A 19,900-nucleotide genomic window follows, 5' to 3' on the forward strand; every position below is an offset into this window, starting at 1 on the left:
TCAATGTGCAAGAACAAACAAATATTTCAAGTACCAGGAAGAAGTCTTGTTAGGAGACTGGCAAAGTGAATCCAAACTCCCTTTTCAAGCACTTGGAAGAAAAATGAGGGGTCATTCTCCTAGATGAAGACTCAGATTTTGGGTTTTTCTCTTTGCCTGAATTTGCTTAGATATAAAAATAGGGGATTGGGGGCTTCCCTGGTGGCGCGGTGGTTGAGGGTCCGCCTGCCGATGCAGGGGACACGGGTTCATGCCCCGGTCCGGGAGGATCCCACATGCCGCGGAGCGGCTGGGCCCGTGAGCCATGGCCGCTGGGCCTGCGCGTCCAGAGCCTGTGCTCCGCAACGGGAGAGGCCACAGCAGTGAGAGGCCCGCGTACCGCAAAAAAAAAAAAAAAAAATAGGGAATTGGATTATGTCTCTTCTTCCCCTTTAACTCTAAAATTATATTATTGCAATGGTTCTACTTAACAAGTGTTAAATATTACATAAATGTTTTTCTGTGCTCAAATTCACAATAAAGACTACATTAAAAGACCCCGCTTTTACCGATGCTCCAAAGCATATTCTGAAATTCATTTGACTTGTAGTAACGGATGTGCAAACACATTAAGTGATCACTTCCACAACTGCTCTGTTTCTTTAAGAGACCTCGGTTGTTAAGTTGGAAGATCACTGAACCATATGAGGGTCAATAAAAGAATAAAAAGTCACTGGTTAGTGATTCGAGTACAAGGAACTTGATCCCAGTTCAGTGTCTGTGTGTCCATATGCCGCTTCTGGTCAGAGTGGGAGCGTCTGGTCCCCAGGTGCTCGCCCTTCCAGGATGGCTTCGAGGAGACTGATGAAGCTGCTGTTCTTTGAGCTCCTTGAGCTTGCTGCCTTCTCTGTCCCCACGCTGGTGATAATGGAACAGTTTGCCGATGCCTATCAAAGCACAACGGGTACACCTGGCAAAGCGCATTATTGGCTGATTGTTTCCTGTTCCATCGCCTATGTATCTTCAGTGACTCTTTTGATTTGGGTTCCCGTGAAAGTTCTCTTGTACAGGAAACGTCATCTTTACCAAAAACTCAAAGGATGGTAAGTAACAGAATTCTTTAGCAGGGAACCCCTGGGATGCTTTCAAAGAGATTTTCTCATGTACTCTGGGTAAGGATGTTAGTGTAGCACACAGGTACATAATGGGAGATGAAGGAGAGGTAATAATCACTGTTTATATAAATGTGTTCCTATTATGGTATCTTCTATATTTTTTTATCGGGTCATTTTTTACTGACATGTGTTCCTAAGAGCTAGCATGAATCTCTGATACTCTGAGTAGTAATTGTTGTACTAATTCCTCTGTACACAAAACTGCACGAAGTTTTCACAGTTAATTTACAGAAATCATAACTGTAAGGTTCTAATATAGAATTTTTTCTTTTGTGTAAAACTGAAAGTAATGTCTGTTAAAATGTTTATATTGCATTATTTTGTAGCTCTAAGGCGTCCTTTGAGCATTAACCAACTGAGATTTTTAAGCAAATTGGTTCCTTTACTTAGATTTTAAATAATTTGCTATGTTGGTAAATTCTATTACCTTGGTGAGGGGAGGGGTAAGTAATTCAAATAATAACACAAATATTTTAAATAAATCAAGGTTTAATATGGATTGAACTCAGTTTAACTAATGACTGTATTGATCCATGTAAAGGTAATGAGAACATATAATTTCTGATCCTCATATATTTTTCCTTTTAAATCTTCAGATCTGGTTCTTGTCATCTGGGATTTCTTTGATAAGTTAAATTTTTCTTTCATACTTATCTTTCGTTTTTTTTTTTTTTTTTTGGCTGCATTGGGTCTTCGTTGCTGCGCTCAGGCTTTCTCTAGTTGCAGCGAGCGGGGGCTACTCTTCGTTGCGGTGTGCGGGCTTCTCATTGCGGTGGCTTCTCTTGTTGCAGAGCACAGGCTCTAGGTGCATGGGCTTCAGTAATTGTGGCACATGGGCTCAGTAGTTGTGGCTCACGGGCTCTAGAGCGCAGGCCCAGTAGTTGTGGCACACGGGCTTAGTTGCTCCGTGGCATGTGGTATCTTCCCGGACCAGGGCTCGAACATATGTCCCCTGCATTGACAGGAGGATTCTTAACCACTGCGCCACCAGGGAAGTCCCCATACTGATCTTTTAAAGTTGAACAACATAGGGACTTCCCTGGCGATTCGGTGGTTAGGACTCTGTGCTTCCACTGGGGGGCCTGGGTTTGATCCGTGGTCAGGGAACTGAGATTCCGCAAGCCACACGGTGTGGCCAAGAAAACAAAGTTGGACAACATAGAACACATTTGAAAAGCGAGGAGTCGGGAATTTTAACCCAAGCAAAGGCAGAAATGTAAAAGTAATAGACACAGCAGTATAGCGAGAAATCCTGTGGCAAGGGTGTGGCGGGGGAGGCATGAAGCGTGGGGCGCAGGAAGGGCTCTTCAGGTACCGACACTCGGTGTCAACCCCCAAATCACCAGGGGACTCAGTGCCCCGCGGGCAGAGCTCCTGTGAGGTTTCTGAAAATAGATCACGTGGTTGGCATCAATGGGGTTTAGGTGTTTTCCAACACTTGACCCAAATCCTCAGCATCAACTAAGGGGTGGGTCTGAAGCTGAGCTGGGCCCTCCACCCCTCACACCCACTAGGAGTGGCTTCAACTGTTGAAGACTCCTGGCCAGGCTGGGGAATGTGTAAATGAGTACAGGAGTAAACCAGTGGCAAGCTGGTCACGCCCAGGAAGGTGCTCTTTGGGTTTTTTTACATTGGCTCAATCCCTAGGACCTTAGGTCTGAATATCATTCAGGCAGCAAACCTTCCCATGTTGCTTACTATTATTAATATAATATTATTGTTATTGTCATTAAGCTATAATTGCTTCTTTACTGATCACTTATTATGTACTATAAAATTTATGTATGAATTTCATTTCATCCCATACCACCTTGTGAAGTATATATATTTTATGAGCTTATCATTATTATTTCCAAGACGAAACTGATGATTAGAGAGGTTAAGAAACTTACCCGGTCAATTGACAAGTGAGTGAAAGGACTATACTTTGGACCTAGGTCCATCTGATTCTGTAATTGGTACTTCTGACCACTACCCGAAACTGCTTCTTTGAAGGATGAGGTCCCAGTCTCTGGGGACAATTGAAAGTAAGGAAGAGAAGTAGTCTTTCATTTCTACCCCCTAGTGTTTGTGTTTGTGTTTGTTTGCTGTTTTTGTCTGTACATCTGGTCCAGCTACTCCCCTTGTGCTAAGTTGTCTTCGGCTGTCACAACAATTACATCTTCCAGTGATTTCTTTTGGGAAATACTCTTCCAGTCTTTTTCTTCTATTTGTGGGTGTGACCGGCCATGAGTGTTCTAAATAGTTTTAGATAGAGGACAGGTTATCTATGATTTCAGTGAAACTGTTCCCTCATGACCTCTTTTATGAGCCATTATTATCTCTTACTGGCCTAGAAAAGAAGAAACTGTTACTGAGTACTAGTCTAGGAGCCTTACACATTCCGTGCCATTAAAGTTAAACTTTATGACAACCTAGTAGGTATGCACTAGTATTCTTCTTTTATAGATGAAGAAACGGAAACTTGAACATGTGATTAACTTTGTCTAGTGACAAAGCTTATAACTGGTGGAGCTGGGACTGGTGAGCCCACACTGATCTTATCGTGTGCTGTTTCTTCTAACTTACGCAACTTCTCCTGTATTTTTTCTGACTTTGAATGCAAAGTGTGTTTCAAGAAAAATGCAATTCTTCTAGTGTCATTAGGATACGTTTCCCCTAAAGATGTATATTTGGATGTTATATATGGGTCCCAAAAACGAGTATAGGATATTTTAATATATGTGGTAACATAGCGTGCGTGTGTCATATAACCCGATTCCTAGATGAAGATGATGCAAACATTATTGCTACTATAGAAAGTAGGGATTGAAAGTATGAATTATTTTTGAAGAATACTTAAATAGTTGTTTATGTGAGATTTCACAGATTCTTAGCATTCACAGATACACTGTCGATGGGCCTATTTGAGAACCTCTCTGTATGTCCACGTTGGCGTCATGGGCCCTGTGAGGCTGGTATTCAGGAGAGAGTGAGTCAGCCAGCTAGTGAAGCCCTGACAATATGGCTGAGGGTTGCAGACCTGAGTTCAAATCCCAGCATTGACTCTGATTGGGAGACCGTGTGTGAGTTCTTTAAATTCTTTAAATTTTAGTTTTCTCATGAGCAGAACAGGGACGACCTAGTTTCTTTATTGGGTTGTTTTAAGAAACTGAATAAGATTATGCATGTAAAGTTCTGAGCACAGTGCCTGGCACATAGTAAGAACCCAGTGAATATTAGTGTTGTGACCTCAGACTGAATCATGTTTCCATTGAAAACATGATCTGGGGTAATCCTCAGAATGACTCTGAGAAGCAGTAGAAGTAATGATAAAAGTGATAAAACTGAAGAAAATTCTATGTTATAAGTGATACTCTGCATATCTGGAGAATCTTGTAGGTCTCTTTTATCCTTTGAGAGTAATGAGTGTCAATAAAGTGGTATCATGAATATCTTATAAAGTATTTTGCATATATACATAACATACTTTTATTTATTTTTTATTTTTTTTAAATTGAAGTATAGTTGACTTATCATGTGTGTTAATTTCTGCCACATGGCAAAGTAATTCAGTTATACATATATATACATTTTTTAATATTCTTTTCCATTATGGTTTATCTCAGGATACCGAATATAGTTCCCTGTGCTATACAGTAGGACCACATTGTTTGTCCATTCTGTATGTGATAGTTTGCATCTGCTCATCCCAAACTCCCAGTCCATCCCTTACCCTCCCCCATCTCCCTCTCGGCAACCACAAGTCTGTTCTCTACAGTGTGTGTTTTATTTTTGATTTTCTCACTTGACCTGCATGCCTGTGTTGTAAAGTTGAGGGAATGGATATAATTGCCATTTTATAAGGCAGGAAACAATGTCAGAGAGCTTAAGACACACACTAAACCAAAAGTAGTCTGAACTTTTATCTGGTGTTCTTTCCTTTATTCTTGTTAAACACTTCCTCATTCTTTTGGAATGATTGTTCCTTTTTAGGGTTGCCTGTCATAATTTATCAAAGACTAGGGAGCTGGTTTGAGGAACGAAGAAAAGCTATTTATATCCACACCAAATTTTATATCCCAGTAAATAAGAGGAATCTTTGCCCGGGATATCAGTGAATAGGTGAAAACATTGACAAACTAGCCGGAAACTGAAGCAGATTTCCTCAGACAGGGTACCTTGGGGCAGAATAATCCTGGAGGACTTTTGGGGATTCCCAGACTGCTGTGGAAGTCAGGGCTATCCTGGACGGTGCTAAGTTAGAAAGACTCCAACATTTTGGAACATTTTACCTTGTTTACATCCTTAACATATGCCCCCAGATTTGCTGTCGATTTGTTTCAGGTGGCAGTGGTGGTAGCAGCAGGAATAGTTATAGCTGTCATCATAGTAAAATAAGAGAAAATATTGGCTGAACAATTACTGTGTACCAAGCAGCGTTGTAAACACATCGCCTGTATGACTTTAGTTAATTCTCGAAGATTTTTGAAGAAAGCTTACAGTGCCCATTTAACAAGTGAGGAAATTGGGGCACGGAGGTTAAAAGACCACCGAGCCAGTGAGTAGGGAGCCAAGCCCAACCCCAGGGTGTCTGGGGTCTGAGCCCGTAAATGGTCCACAGTAACACACACGAGTGACAGGCTAACCCGAGGAGGGAGAGCTCGCTCTTTTCAGCACCTCTGAGAAGGTCATCGGTGAGTTACCACGAGCTAAACCCTGGTGCTTAACAGTTACCTCTTCCCAGAGCATCCCCTTTCTTTCAGTCTGTCTGTCATCTTCTGAAACACTCAGGACTGATCATTTTCTCCTCCTTGATTACAGGCTTTCTCTGCTTGTCCCACAATCTCCAGTAAAGCGGCGTGAGTGGATTCACTTTTGCTTTTCTCTGCTGCATATGCAATGTCGCCAGATTCCATGAGTTCTTTCTCTTTCATCTCTTTCTCTTTCATTCAGGACCTTGCTCTCCGTGGCTGTTTTCCTCTCCCCAGTCAGGCGCTAATTTCCAGGGAGGTGTGCACTTGAGGTTCTGGCCTAGTTCCCCAACTTTTCACCTGTTCAGGTCCAGCGTCAGATCCCTTGTTCTGGTCGCTTGTGTTCAAAAGGAGGCACGAAGAGCATTTTGTTAACCTGCTGCGGCTCTGGCAGCCTTCACCAGCTGCTGTCCTTGCCTTGGGCCTCTCTGTCCCCCTCATTCCCTCCCAGTCCTGTTGACAGAGTCATAATCTGCTTGAAAAATGGTGTCTGCATGTCAGTTCCACCTTTAAAACTCTACGCTTTCCCTTGCTTGTAGAATTCAGTGTTGGCATCATTCTGAAGCTGGAAGGCACCATAGCATTCATCTAGGGCACTATTTCTCACAAGACAGTCTGCCTCTGATTTTAAAGGGAATTTACGACTTTTTGTGTCTCTGATTATAAGAAGAGCCTTCCTTATTTCCTTGTATTGAAATAAACTCTGCCACCATGTAGCTTCCTTCCAATCTTCCTTGTACATGTCACATCCTCTGCCCCCTTTATATGCCAGTGAATTTGGCCATGGCCAGGAGCTCTACCCATCGCCCCCTGATTCCCGCTTTTTATTGCTTTTCCTTTTTTTTTTTTTATAAGATGCATCAAGTATTTTATTTATTTTTTTTGAATATTTCTTTGAATTTTTTTAAATTGGGGTATAGTTGTTTTACAATGTTGTGTTAGTTTCTACTATACAGCAAAGTGGAGTTCCCTGTGCTATACAGCAGGTTCTTATTAGTTATCTATTTTATACATATTCGTGTATATATGTCAATCCAATTCTCCCAGTTCATCACCCCCCCACCCTCTACCCCTCACCCCCCAAGATGTGTCAAACATTTTAATTCGGAAGTTGCATACTTCAACTTGCATAGAAAAATTTGGCCTCATCAATCAATTTTCAGTGATTTGACACTTGCCAATTTCAGAGTACTGTCGTTGTTATGAAATTACACTAGCATGGCTACAGGCAATTAATTAGCCCCATATAATGGTCACTCTCAGTAACATGAGCACATTTCTTTCTCTTTTTAAAAAAATTGTATGGGACTCTAGTTGATGTACAGTGTTGTGTTAGTTTCAGGCGTACAGCAAAGTGAATCAGCTATATGTATACATATACCCCTTTTTATTGCTTTTCGAGCACTCTCATCGGCTCTCATAAACTGTCCCTTGTACAGTGACGACTCCCCACGTTGTGTTTCTAGGGGTGACCTTTTCTCTGAGCTCACTGACATCTTCTCCAGTGTCCAGGCTCCATCAATATTTCTTGTCTTATGATTTTTGGACCTTTTACTCTTTGGGATGCCTCCTTGGGATGCTGGTTGGCTTGTTAATGTCTGAGTGTGGTCTCATTGATACCACACACCTTCAATTTATTACAGAGCACAATAACGTGAAACGTGGCAAAACAAGGTCTGCCTGTATATTGGTTTTAGCCAACAGTTCTAAGTTTTAAGACTTGACAATAAACCTCTGTGTCTGGACACTGTCCTCTGGGCTCATCAAGGTGAAGGCTCCACCCTCTGGGCCTTGGGCAGCAGCCCTGCTCTCTGGATCTGAGGAGGGAACCCCTGGGCCTGTGGTGGCAGCGGCAGCTTCCCTGGCCTCTGCAGCATCATCAGAGTCCTTCTTCCCTTTTCTTGAAGGATAGTACATATTTGCATCCATATAGCTCTGTTTTAGCCTGTTTCCTGCCGATCGTACCCAGAAGTCTCACAGCCTTTCTTCATTTTGTCCCATCTCTGTCCCCCTTCAGTGCAAGCTGTCAGGGTTTCTGCTGAGATGGTTGATTGGATTCACAAGCCACACCCTTACTGTTGTCTCCAGAACATGCTGTCTCATTTTTTGTATCTTTTGCAATATGGATAGGGTGAGAATTTTCTGAATCTTCAAGACTGGGCTTTTTTTTGTTTAACAATTCCTTCTTCAATTTCTCTCTCTCCTCTTGCATTTTACTCTAGTCAACAAGGAGAAACCAGGCAGTGCCTTCAACACTTTGCTTAGAAATCCCCTTAGCTAAGTGTCTGAGCTCATTGCTTACAAGTTCTCCTTTATACTCAACAGAACACATTTCAGCCAAGTTCTCTGTCACTGTATAAAAAGGATCACCGCTCTTCCAGTTTCCAGTAACACAGTCTTCATTTCTGTCGGAGATCTCACCAAAAGGACTTTTAATATTCATGTTTTTAGCAACATTCTGTTCATAATAGTATATGTATTCTCTAGAACAGTAGAGACTTTCTGTACAGCTCTCCTCTTTCTGAGCTCTCCCCAGAATCTCCTTTAACTTCCATATTTCCACTAACATTCTCTTCTGGATAAACTAGCCTTTTTCTGTCCTGCATCTTCAGACTCTTCCAGACTATCCATTACCGAATTCCAAAGCCACTTCCACATTTTGGGTATTTGTTACAGCAGTATCTCACTTCCCTATAGCAAAATCTGTGTTAGTTTCCTAAGACTGTCATAACAAAGTACTTCTAACTGGGTGGTTTAAACAACAGAAATTTATTGTGTCACAGTTCTGGAAGCTAGAAGTTCGAGATTAAAGCGTTGGAAGGCTTGGTTCCTTCTGAGGGCTATGAGGGAGAATCCAGTCCAAGCCTCTCTTCTAGCTTCTTCTTTTTTTTTTTTTTTTTAACATTTTTTTAAAAATTTATTTTTGGCCATGTTGGGTCTTTGCTGCTGTGTGCGGGCTTTCTCTAGTTGCGGTGAGAGGGGACTACTCTTCATTGCAGTGCGCGGGTTTCTCACTGTGGTGGCTTCTCTTGTTGCAGAGCATGGGCTCTAGGCACGTGGGCTTCAGTAGTTGCAGCATGCAGGCTCAGTAGTTGTGGTGCACAGGCTTAGTTGCTCCACAGCATGTGGGATCTTCCTGGACCAGCGATTGAGTACGTATCTCCTGCATTGGCAGGCGGATTCTTATCCACTGTGCCACCAGGGAAGTCTCTCTTCTAGCTTCTGATGGTCTGCTGGCAATGTTCGGCATTCCTTGGCTTATATAGATGCATCACCCTGATTTCTGTCTTCATCTTCATATGGTGTCTTCCTGTGTTTCTTCATGTAATCTTCCTTCTGTACATATCTGTCTCCAAATTTCCTTTTACATAAGGCCACTGGTCTTTTTGGATGGGGGCCTGCCCTAATGACCTCATTTTAACTTATTACCTCTGTAAAGACCCTATTTCCAAATAAGGTTACATTCTGAGGTCCTGGGGGTTGGAACTTCAGCATGTCTTTTAGGGAGGACACAATTTAACCCATACCACTCATTAATAAATTAGAAGCATACGTTAGCAGTAAGTCAAGATTTTCAAATACAGGTTATCATTATTTCTGCTTAAATAAAACACAGATTTGGATTAGTATTCACTTATTAACTAGTCTGTTCATTCATTTAGCATTTATTGAATTCCTACTCTGTGCCAGATATTCTCCAGGGTTATGGGGTTCTTGAACTTGGATGAGAAACAAGTTACATCTCTATTTTCGATAACCTCTGATTGAAAGATGGCATTTCTTTCCATTATGAATGTTGGTAACAAACCAGAGTAGTATTAGCAGGACCTGTAATTTTATTACATAGATTTTTTTTCATATCACATTACAATTGTTGCAGATACTTCAGATTACGGTTTATGATCTTCACTACCTTGAAATTATGAGAGACTACAGTTTCCACTAGATCTTGAATGCTCCAAAGAAAATTAGAAGACACTGTATTCTTAGATAAGTGTATATATTACTAACTCAAAATTTTAAAAGAATGTGGATAACTGTATTACTTTTTTTTTTTTTTATTTTGTGGTACACGGGCCTCTCGCTGTTGCGGCCTCTCCTGTTGCGGAGCACAGTCTCCGGACGCACAGGCTCAGCGGCCACGGCTCACGGGCCCAGCCGCTCCGCGGCATGTGGGATCTTCCCGGACCGGGGCACGAACCCGTGTTCCCTGCATCGGCAGGCGGACTCTCAACCACTGCGCCACCAGGGAAGCCCAGATAACTGTATTTCAATATAATTGCTTTGTTTTGTAGTCTATGTATTTTGTGCATTTAAAAATTCTATTCTGAGAAGGGTCCATAGGATTTAGCAGATTCCCAGGAAGTTTATTGTACAAAAAAGATTTAGAAACATTGTTCTAAATGCTGGAGCTAAAGTAATGAACAATTCAGATAAGGTACATAGTCCCATGGAACTTACCTTGGGGATAGGCACACAGGAGCCAGACATGGAAGATTATGATCTAGATTTAGGTCTACGATCTAGAGACACCCTGGCAAAAAGGAAGAGCCAGTGTAAGCCTCGAAGGTGGGGCAAGCTTGGTGTGACCACAGAATAACCAGGGTGCTAGTATGGCAGGATTAAGTGGATGGTGGGGAAGAGGCAGGTCATTCTAAGTGAAGAGAGTAGGAGAAATAAGAGAAACCACATCACGTAGAACACTTAGGCAACAGTGATAGGTTTCAATTTTATTCTAATTACATTAGTCATACATTGAAAATATTTTTAGAATCTCTAAAATATACAAATGAGTGTATTTTGTGGTAAAATACACCTAGCATAAAATTTACCATCTTAACCATTTTCAAGTGCACAGCTCATTGGCATTAAGTACATGCACATTGGTGTGCTACCATCGCCACCATCTATCCACAGAACCCTCTTCATCTGGCAAAACTGAACCTCTGTAGCCATTAAACAGTAACTCCCCATTCCCCACTCCTCCCAGCTTTGGTGATTTTTGAGCAGGGTAGTAACAAGAGGTGTTTTACATTTGAAGAATCAGACGTTTGCTCTACGGAGAAAATATTGCTAGGCAAGAAGAGGGACACTAACAGGAAACTGGTTACGAAACACTGCAGATGAGATATGATAGAGAACCACGGTGTTAGCAGAGGTTGATTCAAAATACATTTTGGCATTAAATCATCAGACAGCATTTGATGATGATTGGCATGAGTATGGGTTCTTTTTTAGGCATGTTAATTTTGAGTTGCCTATTAGATTAGACATCTGAGTGGAGGTGCCAAATAGATAGTTGGGTGTCCAAGTCCAGAGCTCAGGATAGAGGCCAGTGTATATATACTATAATCTGTTTGTGAGTCATGGGCAAGTGGGTGGTGTTTAAAGCGATGGGATTGGCTGAGATCATCAGGGGAGATAATATAGATAAATAAGGGGTGCAGGAATAATCCCTGGGGCACTCTTATTTTTTAGAGGTCAAGCTGAGAAGAGGATTTAAAATTCCATCTTACTTCTGGTTTTAGCAGGTTGTACTGAGTCTGGCTATGAGAGATGGGCTACCCAATGCCCTATCTTATGTCTATACCTAGAACATCTAGGATGGGACTGGGGTAGAGTGAAATGGTGGGACCAAGAAGAATTCTTAGTCATTTGTAAGACTCCAACAATACTTTTTGAACTTAAACACATACTATCCTATATATGTAATTCATATAATACGTATTTAACTTAGGAAAGAGGGGGTAAATATTTCACTATAGAAAACCTCTGAGTATATTTTATCTTCCCATAAATTAGTGATGTTAAATATACATTTTAATTCTCTCTGTCATGATAGACTATTATATATTATATCTCAATAGCTATTTGTTTGCTTGATCATGCAAGGCTTAAAAAGTGGTCCAAAAACAAATTTAAAAACTATGTGATTTTTATGTCTATATGATTTTTTTGGGGGGGGGGTGGTTCACGTAAAAAAATACAGGTGTTTTCACTCTAAGTCGTCTTTAACTATCCAACAGTATATTGTTTCTAAATATATTGTTTGAAAAATCAGTTTTACAACATGGGGTATAGTATCACTTGAGAAGGTCATGCTGTTCTTTTTTTCAGTTGGTCGCCAGACCCTGAACTCTTGGGCAGGATTCTAATGAATGAATTTTGAAAATATTGAATGTCATTTGCCCTGTACTGTGATGCTTTTAGCAGTCGATGGTTTGCTAATTATTTGGAAACCTCTCACCCCTTTGTTCTAGAAAAGCATTCCGGCTTTTGTTTGTGTTCCCCTTTGCCATACTCAAACATTTGGGAAATGGAAATAGGGAAGTAGTAGCTTCTTAGAAAAACTATAGATGAATGGAACAGGAACTGCAAAATTGGCAAAATGTAACAGGAACTGTTGATCTTGTACATTATTGCTTTTGCTTATTTTTTCTCCTTTGCTAGGAGACCTGTTATGATGATGTGTGTAATCCTCACCACACTTCCCAGCTTCAGCTTCTCTATAGCAGTGACCAAGGTATGGAATTTTGATTTCTTGTCCTGCAAGATTTTGAGTTTTTAAAATGTCCCCTGTTATTAAAATTTCATAGAGTGGTGTGCCCAAACAAATTTCTTGAAGTTTATTATCTCCGGTCTTATTCTAAGTTGCAATATATATATTTAAGGTACTAAGATCATTGTTACCTCTGTGATTGTGGAGGAAAGTATAGCAGCCAATTAGAAAAATTGCTTCTGTGTTTGTATGTGTGAGAAAGGAAAGTTATTTGAAAATAATAAAAAAGCAAGGAATTTGAGAGTACATCCACATGTGTTTCTTCTAACCTGATGTTTTTCATGAGTGTCCTTGGTTCTAAATGGAATATCCAATCAATATCCAAGGGAACAACCACTCACATGCTAAAGCTTTGATAAGATTCCATTGACAAATAATTTGTACACGATGTTTATTTGAAAATAAATTTGAGTTTATGTTTCAATAAATGCAGCTACAAAGGGACTCTGATGAATGGATATCTGCAGGGCAGGAATACTATAGGCAGAACTTTCAGCCTGTGAGGACTCTATTACCCAGAGAGTTCAAAGCAGAATGCCCTGCTAATCTTATTAATTTTCAAGGTGCTGTGAAAGATTTCATTTTTTAAAAATTTATTTATAAGATTTTCATTTACATGCTGAGCAGGTAGTCATTAAGTGCTTATTACATGCCAGGTACTGTGTTAGAAACTGAGGATAGAGCACTTAGAAAATTTGACAGTCTCTGGCCTTCAGTAATTTTTTATTGACAGTAGAGAGAAAAATAAACAGGCAGCTAGAATAGGTATGATCAGTTCTGTGAGAGAGGTGAGTACCAGGTAGTGGATGACATCATTAGAAATTACATGACTGTTGGGAGATGTCCTACATGTAGCATTAGGACAATACATGAACACACAGAATAACCTCAGAAGGCCATACAGATGGACTTTGCATCAAATTGCAACACACAAATATTTTAATCTAGATTTATCATTTTCTCCTTCCTCCCCAAAGACCTTGTAAAGCACTTGGGAGGTTCCCAAGAGCTTTGAAAATTCAGTGTACAACACTTTCAAGGAACACCACTATCACAGATGATGCTCTATCTACAGTTTAGTTGCTCTTTTGGGGATTCTTTCCCGTTATGTCTCACCCGCTGTTGGATATTTTTCTTTCCTTTTTTCTTATTTTTCACTGAAATCTAACACACAAACAGAAAAGCTCACACAACATAAATACACAATGTTAATGGAATACCACAAAGCAAACTCCCATAGAAACACTACTCAGGTCAAAAAATAAAACTTTGTCAACGCCCTAAAAGCCACTTCCAATGACTACCTTTCCCTCCATCCCAAAGGTAACTTCTATCTTAACTCCTAATACCACAGGTACCACAGGTTAGTTTATCTGTTTTTGAAAGTTTTATAAAGGGAAATCAAATTATCTATTATCTGTCTACCTACCTATCTATCTAATTTGTATCTGGCTCCTTTTATTCCAAAGTATGATTCATTCATGTTTTTCTGCTTAGCTGTAGTTCATTCATTTCCATTTCTATATTTCATTTCATTTTATGAATTTATCGTAAAGTATTTTACGAATTCATCATTTTATGAATATATCACACTTTATTCATCAGTTCTACTCTTTGTTTTTAAATGGGCAAAATATTTTAATAGGCATTTCACAAAGAAGATCAACAAATAGCAAACAAGCACATAAAAATATGCTGAACAGGGCTTCCCTGGTGGCGCAGTGGTTGAGAGTCTGCCTGCCGATGCAGGGGACACAGGTTCGTGCCCCGGTCCGGGAGGATCCCACATGCCGTGGAGCGGCTGGGCCTGTGACCCATGGCCACTTAGCCTGCGCATCCGAAGCCTGTGCTCCGCAACGGGAGAGGCCACAGCAGTGAGAGGCCTGCGTACCACAAAAAAAAAAAAAAATGCTGAACATTATTGGTCATCAGAAAAATGTAAGCTAAATCACAATGTGATACTACTACATACCCACAAGAGTGGTTAAATTTTTTTTGTTGTTTTTGTATTTTTTAAGTTAATTTTTATTGGAGTATAGTTTCTTTACAATGTTGTGTTAGGTTCTGCTGTCCAGCAAAGTGAATCAGCTATACGTATACATCATCAGTTCTGCTCTTAATGGCCATTTCAGTTTCCAGTTTTTGCTGCTGTGAATATCCTGGAACATGTCTCTTGGTGCCCATGTGCAAACATGTCAGTTGGTTAAATGTGTAGGAGTAGAACTGATGGGTCACAAGATGTTCAAGTACTCAGATGTAACTGACAGTGTCAGTTCTTCAAAGAGAGTATACTAATTTAGACTTCCACCAGCAGAGAACGAGCGGTCTTCGTGTTCCTCATCCTCAGCAGCACTTGCATTTTTTTTTTTTGCGGTACACGGCCTCTCACTGTTGTGGCCTCTCCCGTTGCGGAGCGCAGGCTCCGGACGCGCAGGCTCAGCGGCCATGGCTCACGGGCCCAGCCGCTCTGCGGCATGTGGGATCCTCCCGGACCGGGGCACGAACCCGCGTCCCCTGCATCGGCAGGCGGACTCTCAGCCACTGCACCACCAGTGAAGACCAGCACTCGCATTTTAAGTCTTTTTATTTTAACCATTCTGGTGAGTATATTCTTGAATTGCATTGTAGTTTTCAATTGCATTTCCCCAATAATTAATGAGATTGAGCATATTTTTCATCTTGCCCATTTTTTCTAATGTCTTGCTTATCTTTAAAAATTGATTTGGAAGAATTATTTGTATATTCAGATTTCAAGCCCTTTTTTGATTATATGTATTGCAAATACCTTTTCACTCTGTGACTTCGTACTCGTTTTTTTTTTTTCGCGGTACGCGGGCCCCTCACCGCTGTGGCCTCTCCCGTTGCGGAGCACAGGCTCCAGACGCGCAGGCCCAGTGGCCATGGCTCACGGGCCCAGCCACCCCGCGACACGTGGGATCCTCCCACACCGGGGCACAAACCCACGTCCGCGGCATCGGCAGGCGGACTCCCAACCACTGCACCACCAGGGAAGCCCATGTGACTTCGTACTCTTAATGGTATCTTTTGATAGAGAGAAGCTCTTAATTTTAAGAGTCCAATTTCTTTTCTTTATGGATAGTTCTTTTGGTTACTTGTTTGAGACGATTTTGTCATATTGTGAATCTGAACCTTGAGGTCCTGAAGATACTCTCCTATATTATACTTTGGAGGCTATATTATTTTGCCACTCTCTTTTAGATTCACAATCCACCTGGAACTAATTTTTGTATATGTTTTGCAGTAGGGAATCAAGCGTTTTTTCCCAAATAATATCTAATGAACTGAGTACCATTTATGAAAAAGCCTGTCTTTGCCACATTTATTTGCAGTGCTGTCTTTGTTATAAATCAGATGTGGGTATACCTGGTCTATTCTGAGCTTTCTTTTCTGTACCGCCTACTTCTCTATTCCTGTGCCAACACCACACTGTCTTAATTCTTGTAGCTTTATAATAGCTCTTTATATCCAGAAAAGTAAACATTCCTATCTTCTTTTTCTTCTAGAAGTGCTTCCACTTGGTATCCTCATATTCATTTTAAAAATTTTTTTTACATCTTTATTGGAGTATAATTGCTTTACAATGGTGTGTTAGTTTCTGCTTTATAACAAAGTGAATCAGTTATACATATACATATGTTCCCATATCTCTTCACTCTTGCATCTCCCTCCCTCCCACCCTCCTTATCCCACCCCTCCAGGCGGTCACAAGCACCGAGCTGATATCCCTGTGCTATGCGGCTGCTTCCCACTAGCTATCTACCTTACGTTTGTTAGTGTATATATGTCCATGCCTCTCTCTCGCTTTGTCACAGCTCACCCTTCCCCCTCCCCATATCCTCAAGTCCGTTCTCCAGTACGTCTGTGTCTTTATTCCTGTCTTACCCCTAGGTTCTTCGTGACATTTTTTTTTCTTAAATTCCTTATATCTGTTAGCATATGGTATTTGTCTTTCTTTCTGACTTACTTCACTCTGTATGACAGACTCTAGGTCTATCCACATCATTACAAATAGCTCAATTTCGTTTCTTTTTATGGCTGAGTAATATTCCATTGTATATATGTGCCACATCTTCTTTATCCATTCATCCGATGATGGACACTTAGGTTGTTTCCATCTCTGGGCTATTGTAAATAGAGCTGCAATGAACATTTTGGTACATGACTCTTTTTGAATTTTGGTTTTCTCACGGTATATGCCCAGTAGTGGGATTGCTGGGTCATATGGTAGTTCTATTTGTAGTTTTTTAAGAAACCTCCATATTGTTCTCCATAGTGGCTGAACCAATTCACATTCCCATCAGCAGTGCAAGAGGGTTCCCTTTTCTCCACACCCTATCCAGCATTTATTATTTCTAGATTTTTTGATGATGGCCATTCTGACTGGTGTGAGATGATATCTCATTGTAGTTTTGATTTGCATTTCTCTAATGATTAATGATGTTGAGCATTCTTTCATGTGTTTGTTGGCACTCTGTATATCTTCTTTGGAGAAATGTCTATTTAGGTCTTCTACCCATTTTTGGATTTGGTTGTTTGTTTTTTTGTTATTGAGCTACATGAGCTGCTTATAAATTTTGGAGATTAATCCTTCGTCAGTTGCTTCACTTGCAAATATTTTCTCCCATTCTGAAGGTTGTCTTTTGGCCTTCTTTATGGTTTCCTTTGCTGTGCAAAAGCTTTGAAGTTTCATTCTGTCCCATTTGTTTATTTTTATTTCCATTTCTCTAGGAGGTGGGTCAAAAAGGATCTTGCTGTGATTTATGTCATAGAGTGTTCTGCCTATGTTTTCCTCTAAGAGTTTGATAGTTTCTGGCTTTACATTTAGGTCTTTAATCCATTTTGAGCTTATTTTTGTGTATGGTGTTAGGGAGTGATCTAATCTCATACTTTTACATGTACCTGTCCAGTTTTCCCAGCACCACTTATTGAAGAGGCTGTCCTTTCTCCACTGTAAATTCCTGCCTCCTTTATCAAAGATAAGGTGACTATATGTGCGTGGGTTTATCTCTGGGCTTTCTATCCTGTTCCATTGATCTTTCTGTTTTTGTGCCAGTACCATACTGTCTTGATTACTGTAGCTTTGTAGTGTAGTCTGAAGTCAGGGAGCCTGATTCCTCCAGCTCCGTTTTTCATTCTCAAGATTGCTTTGGATATTCGGGGTCTTTTGTGTTTCCATACAAATTGTGAAATTTTTTGTTCTACTTCTGTGAAAAATGCCTTTGGTAATTTGATAGGGATTGCATTGAATCTATAGATTGCTTTGGGTAGTAGAGTCATTTTCACAATGTTGATTCTTCCAATCCAAGAACACGGTATATCTCTTCATCTATTTGTATCATCTTTAATTTCTTTCATCAGTGTCTTATAATTTTCTGAGTACAGGTCTTTTGTCTCCTTAGGTAGGTTTATTCCTAGATATTTTATTCTTTTTGTTGCAATGGTAAATGGGAGTGTTTTCTTGATTTCACTTTCAGATTTTTCATCATTAGTGTATAGGAATGCAAGAGATTTCTGTGCATTAATTTTGTATCCTGCTACTTTACCAAATTTATTGATTATCCCTAGTAGTTTTCTGGTAGCATCTTTAGGATTCTCTACGTATAGTATCATGTCATCTGCAAACAGTGACAGCTTTACTTCTTCTTTTCCGATTTGGATTCCTTTTATTTCCTTTTGTTCTCTGATTGCTGTGGCTAAAACTTCCATAACTATGTTGAATAAGAGTGGTGAGAGTGGGCAGCCTTGTCTTGTTCCTGATCTTAGTGGAAATGCTTTCAGTTTTTCACCATTGAGGATGATGTTGGCTGTGGGTTTGTCATATATGGCCTTTATTATGTTGAGGAAAGTTCCGTCTATGCCTACTTTCTGCAGGGTTATTATCATAAATCGGTGTTGAATTTTGTCAAAAGCTTTCTCTGCATCTATTGAGATGATCATATGGTTTTCTCCTTCAATTTGTTAATATGGTTTATCACATTGATAGATTTGCATATATTGAAGAATCCTTGCATTCCTGGAATAAACCCCACTTGATCATGGTGTATGATCCTTTTAATGTGCTGTAGGATTCTGTCTGCTAGTATTTTGTTGAGGATTTTTGCATCTATGTTCATCAATGATATTGGCCTGTAGTTTTCTTTCTTTGTGACATCCTTGTCTGGTTTTGGTATCAAGGTGATGGTGGCCTCGTAGAAGGCATTTGGGAGTGTTCCTCCCTCTGCTATATTTTGGAAGAGTTTGAGAAGGATGGGTGTTAGCTCTTCTCTAAATGTTTGATAGAATTCGCCTGTGAAGCCATCTGGTCCTGGGCTTTTGTTTGTTGGAAGATTTTTAATCACAGTTTCAATTTCAGTGCTTGTGATTGGTCTGTTTATATTTTCTATTTCTTCCTGGTTCAGTCTCTGGAGGTTGTGCTTTTCTAAGAATTTGTCCATTTCTTCCAGGTTGTCCATTTTATTGGCATAGAGTTGCCTGTAGTAATCTCTCATGATCTTTTGTATTTCTGCAGAGTCAGTTGTTACTTCTCCTTTTTCATTTCTAATTCTATTGATTTGAGTCTTCTCCCTTTTTTTCATGATGAGTCTGGCTAATGGTTTATCTATTTGGTTTATCTTCTCAAAGAACCAGCTTTTAGTTTATTGATCTTTGCTATTGTTTCCTTCATTTCTTTTTCATTTATTTCTGATCTGATTTTTATGATTTCTTTCCTTCTGCTAACTTTGGGGGTTTTTTCTTCTTCTCCAATTGCTTTAGGTGCAAGGTTAGGTTGTTTATTCGAGATGTTTCCTGCTTCTTAATGTGGGCTTGTATTGCTATAAACTTCCTTCTTAGAACTGCTTTTGCTGCATCCCATAGGTTTTGGGTCGTTGTGTCTCCATTGTCATTTGTTTCTAGGTATGTTTTTATTTCCTCTTTGATTTCTTCAGTGATCACTTCATTATTAAGTAGTGTATTGTTTAGCCTCCATATGTTTGTAATTTTTACAGATCTTTTCCTGTAATTGATATGTAGTCTCATGGCGTTGTGGTCAGAAAAGATACTTGATACAATTTCAATTATCTTAATTTTACCAAGGCTTGATTTGTGACCCAAGATATGATCTATCGTGGAGAATGTTCCATGAGCACTTGAGAAGAAAGTGTGTTTTGTTGTTTTTGGATGGAATGTCCTATAAATATCAATTAAGTCCATCTTGTTTAATGTATCATTTAAAGCTTGTGTTTCCTTATTTATTTTCATTTTGGATGATGTGTCCATTGGTGAAAGTGGGGTGTTAAAGTCCCCTACTATGAATGTGTTACTGTCGGTTTCCCCTTTTATGCCTGTTAGTATTTGCTTTATGTATTGAGGTGCTCCTATGTTGGGTGCATAAATATTTACAATTGTTATATCTTCTTCTTGGATCGATCCCTTGATCATTATGTAGTTTCCTT

General features: G+C 40.0%; 1 protein-coding gene across 1 annotated transcript in view; it reads left to right on the forward strand.

Annotated features, from left to right (window-relative positions):
• The first annotated feature begins 417 nt into the window (after positions 1-417).
• Positions 418-19,900, forward strand: part of TMEM236 (transmembrane protein 236) — a 48,350-nt gene continuing 28,867 nt past the window's right edge. The window contains exons 1-2 of the mRNA XM_067704487.1: positions 418-1,082; positions 12,338-12,410. Coding sequence (XP_067560588.1) covers positions 826-1,082; positions 12,338-12,410 — 330 coding nt within the window. The 5' untranslated portion in view covers positions 418-825. The remainder of the gene's footprint in view (positions 1,083-12,337; positions 12,411-19,900) is intronic.

This window comes from Pseudorca crassidens, chromosome 1, assembly GCF_039906515.1.
Source record: "Pseudorca crassidens isolate mPseCra1 chromosome 1, mPseCra1.hap1, whole genome shotgun sequence".
Taxonomy (NCBI): Eukaryota; Metazoa; Chordata; class Mammalia; order Artiodactyla; family Delphinidae; genus Pseudorca; species Pseudorca crassidens.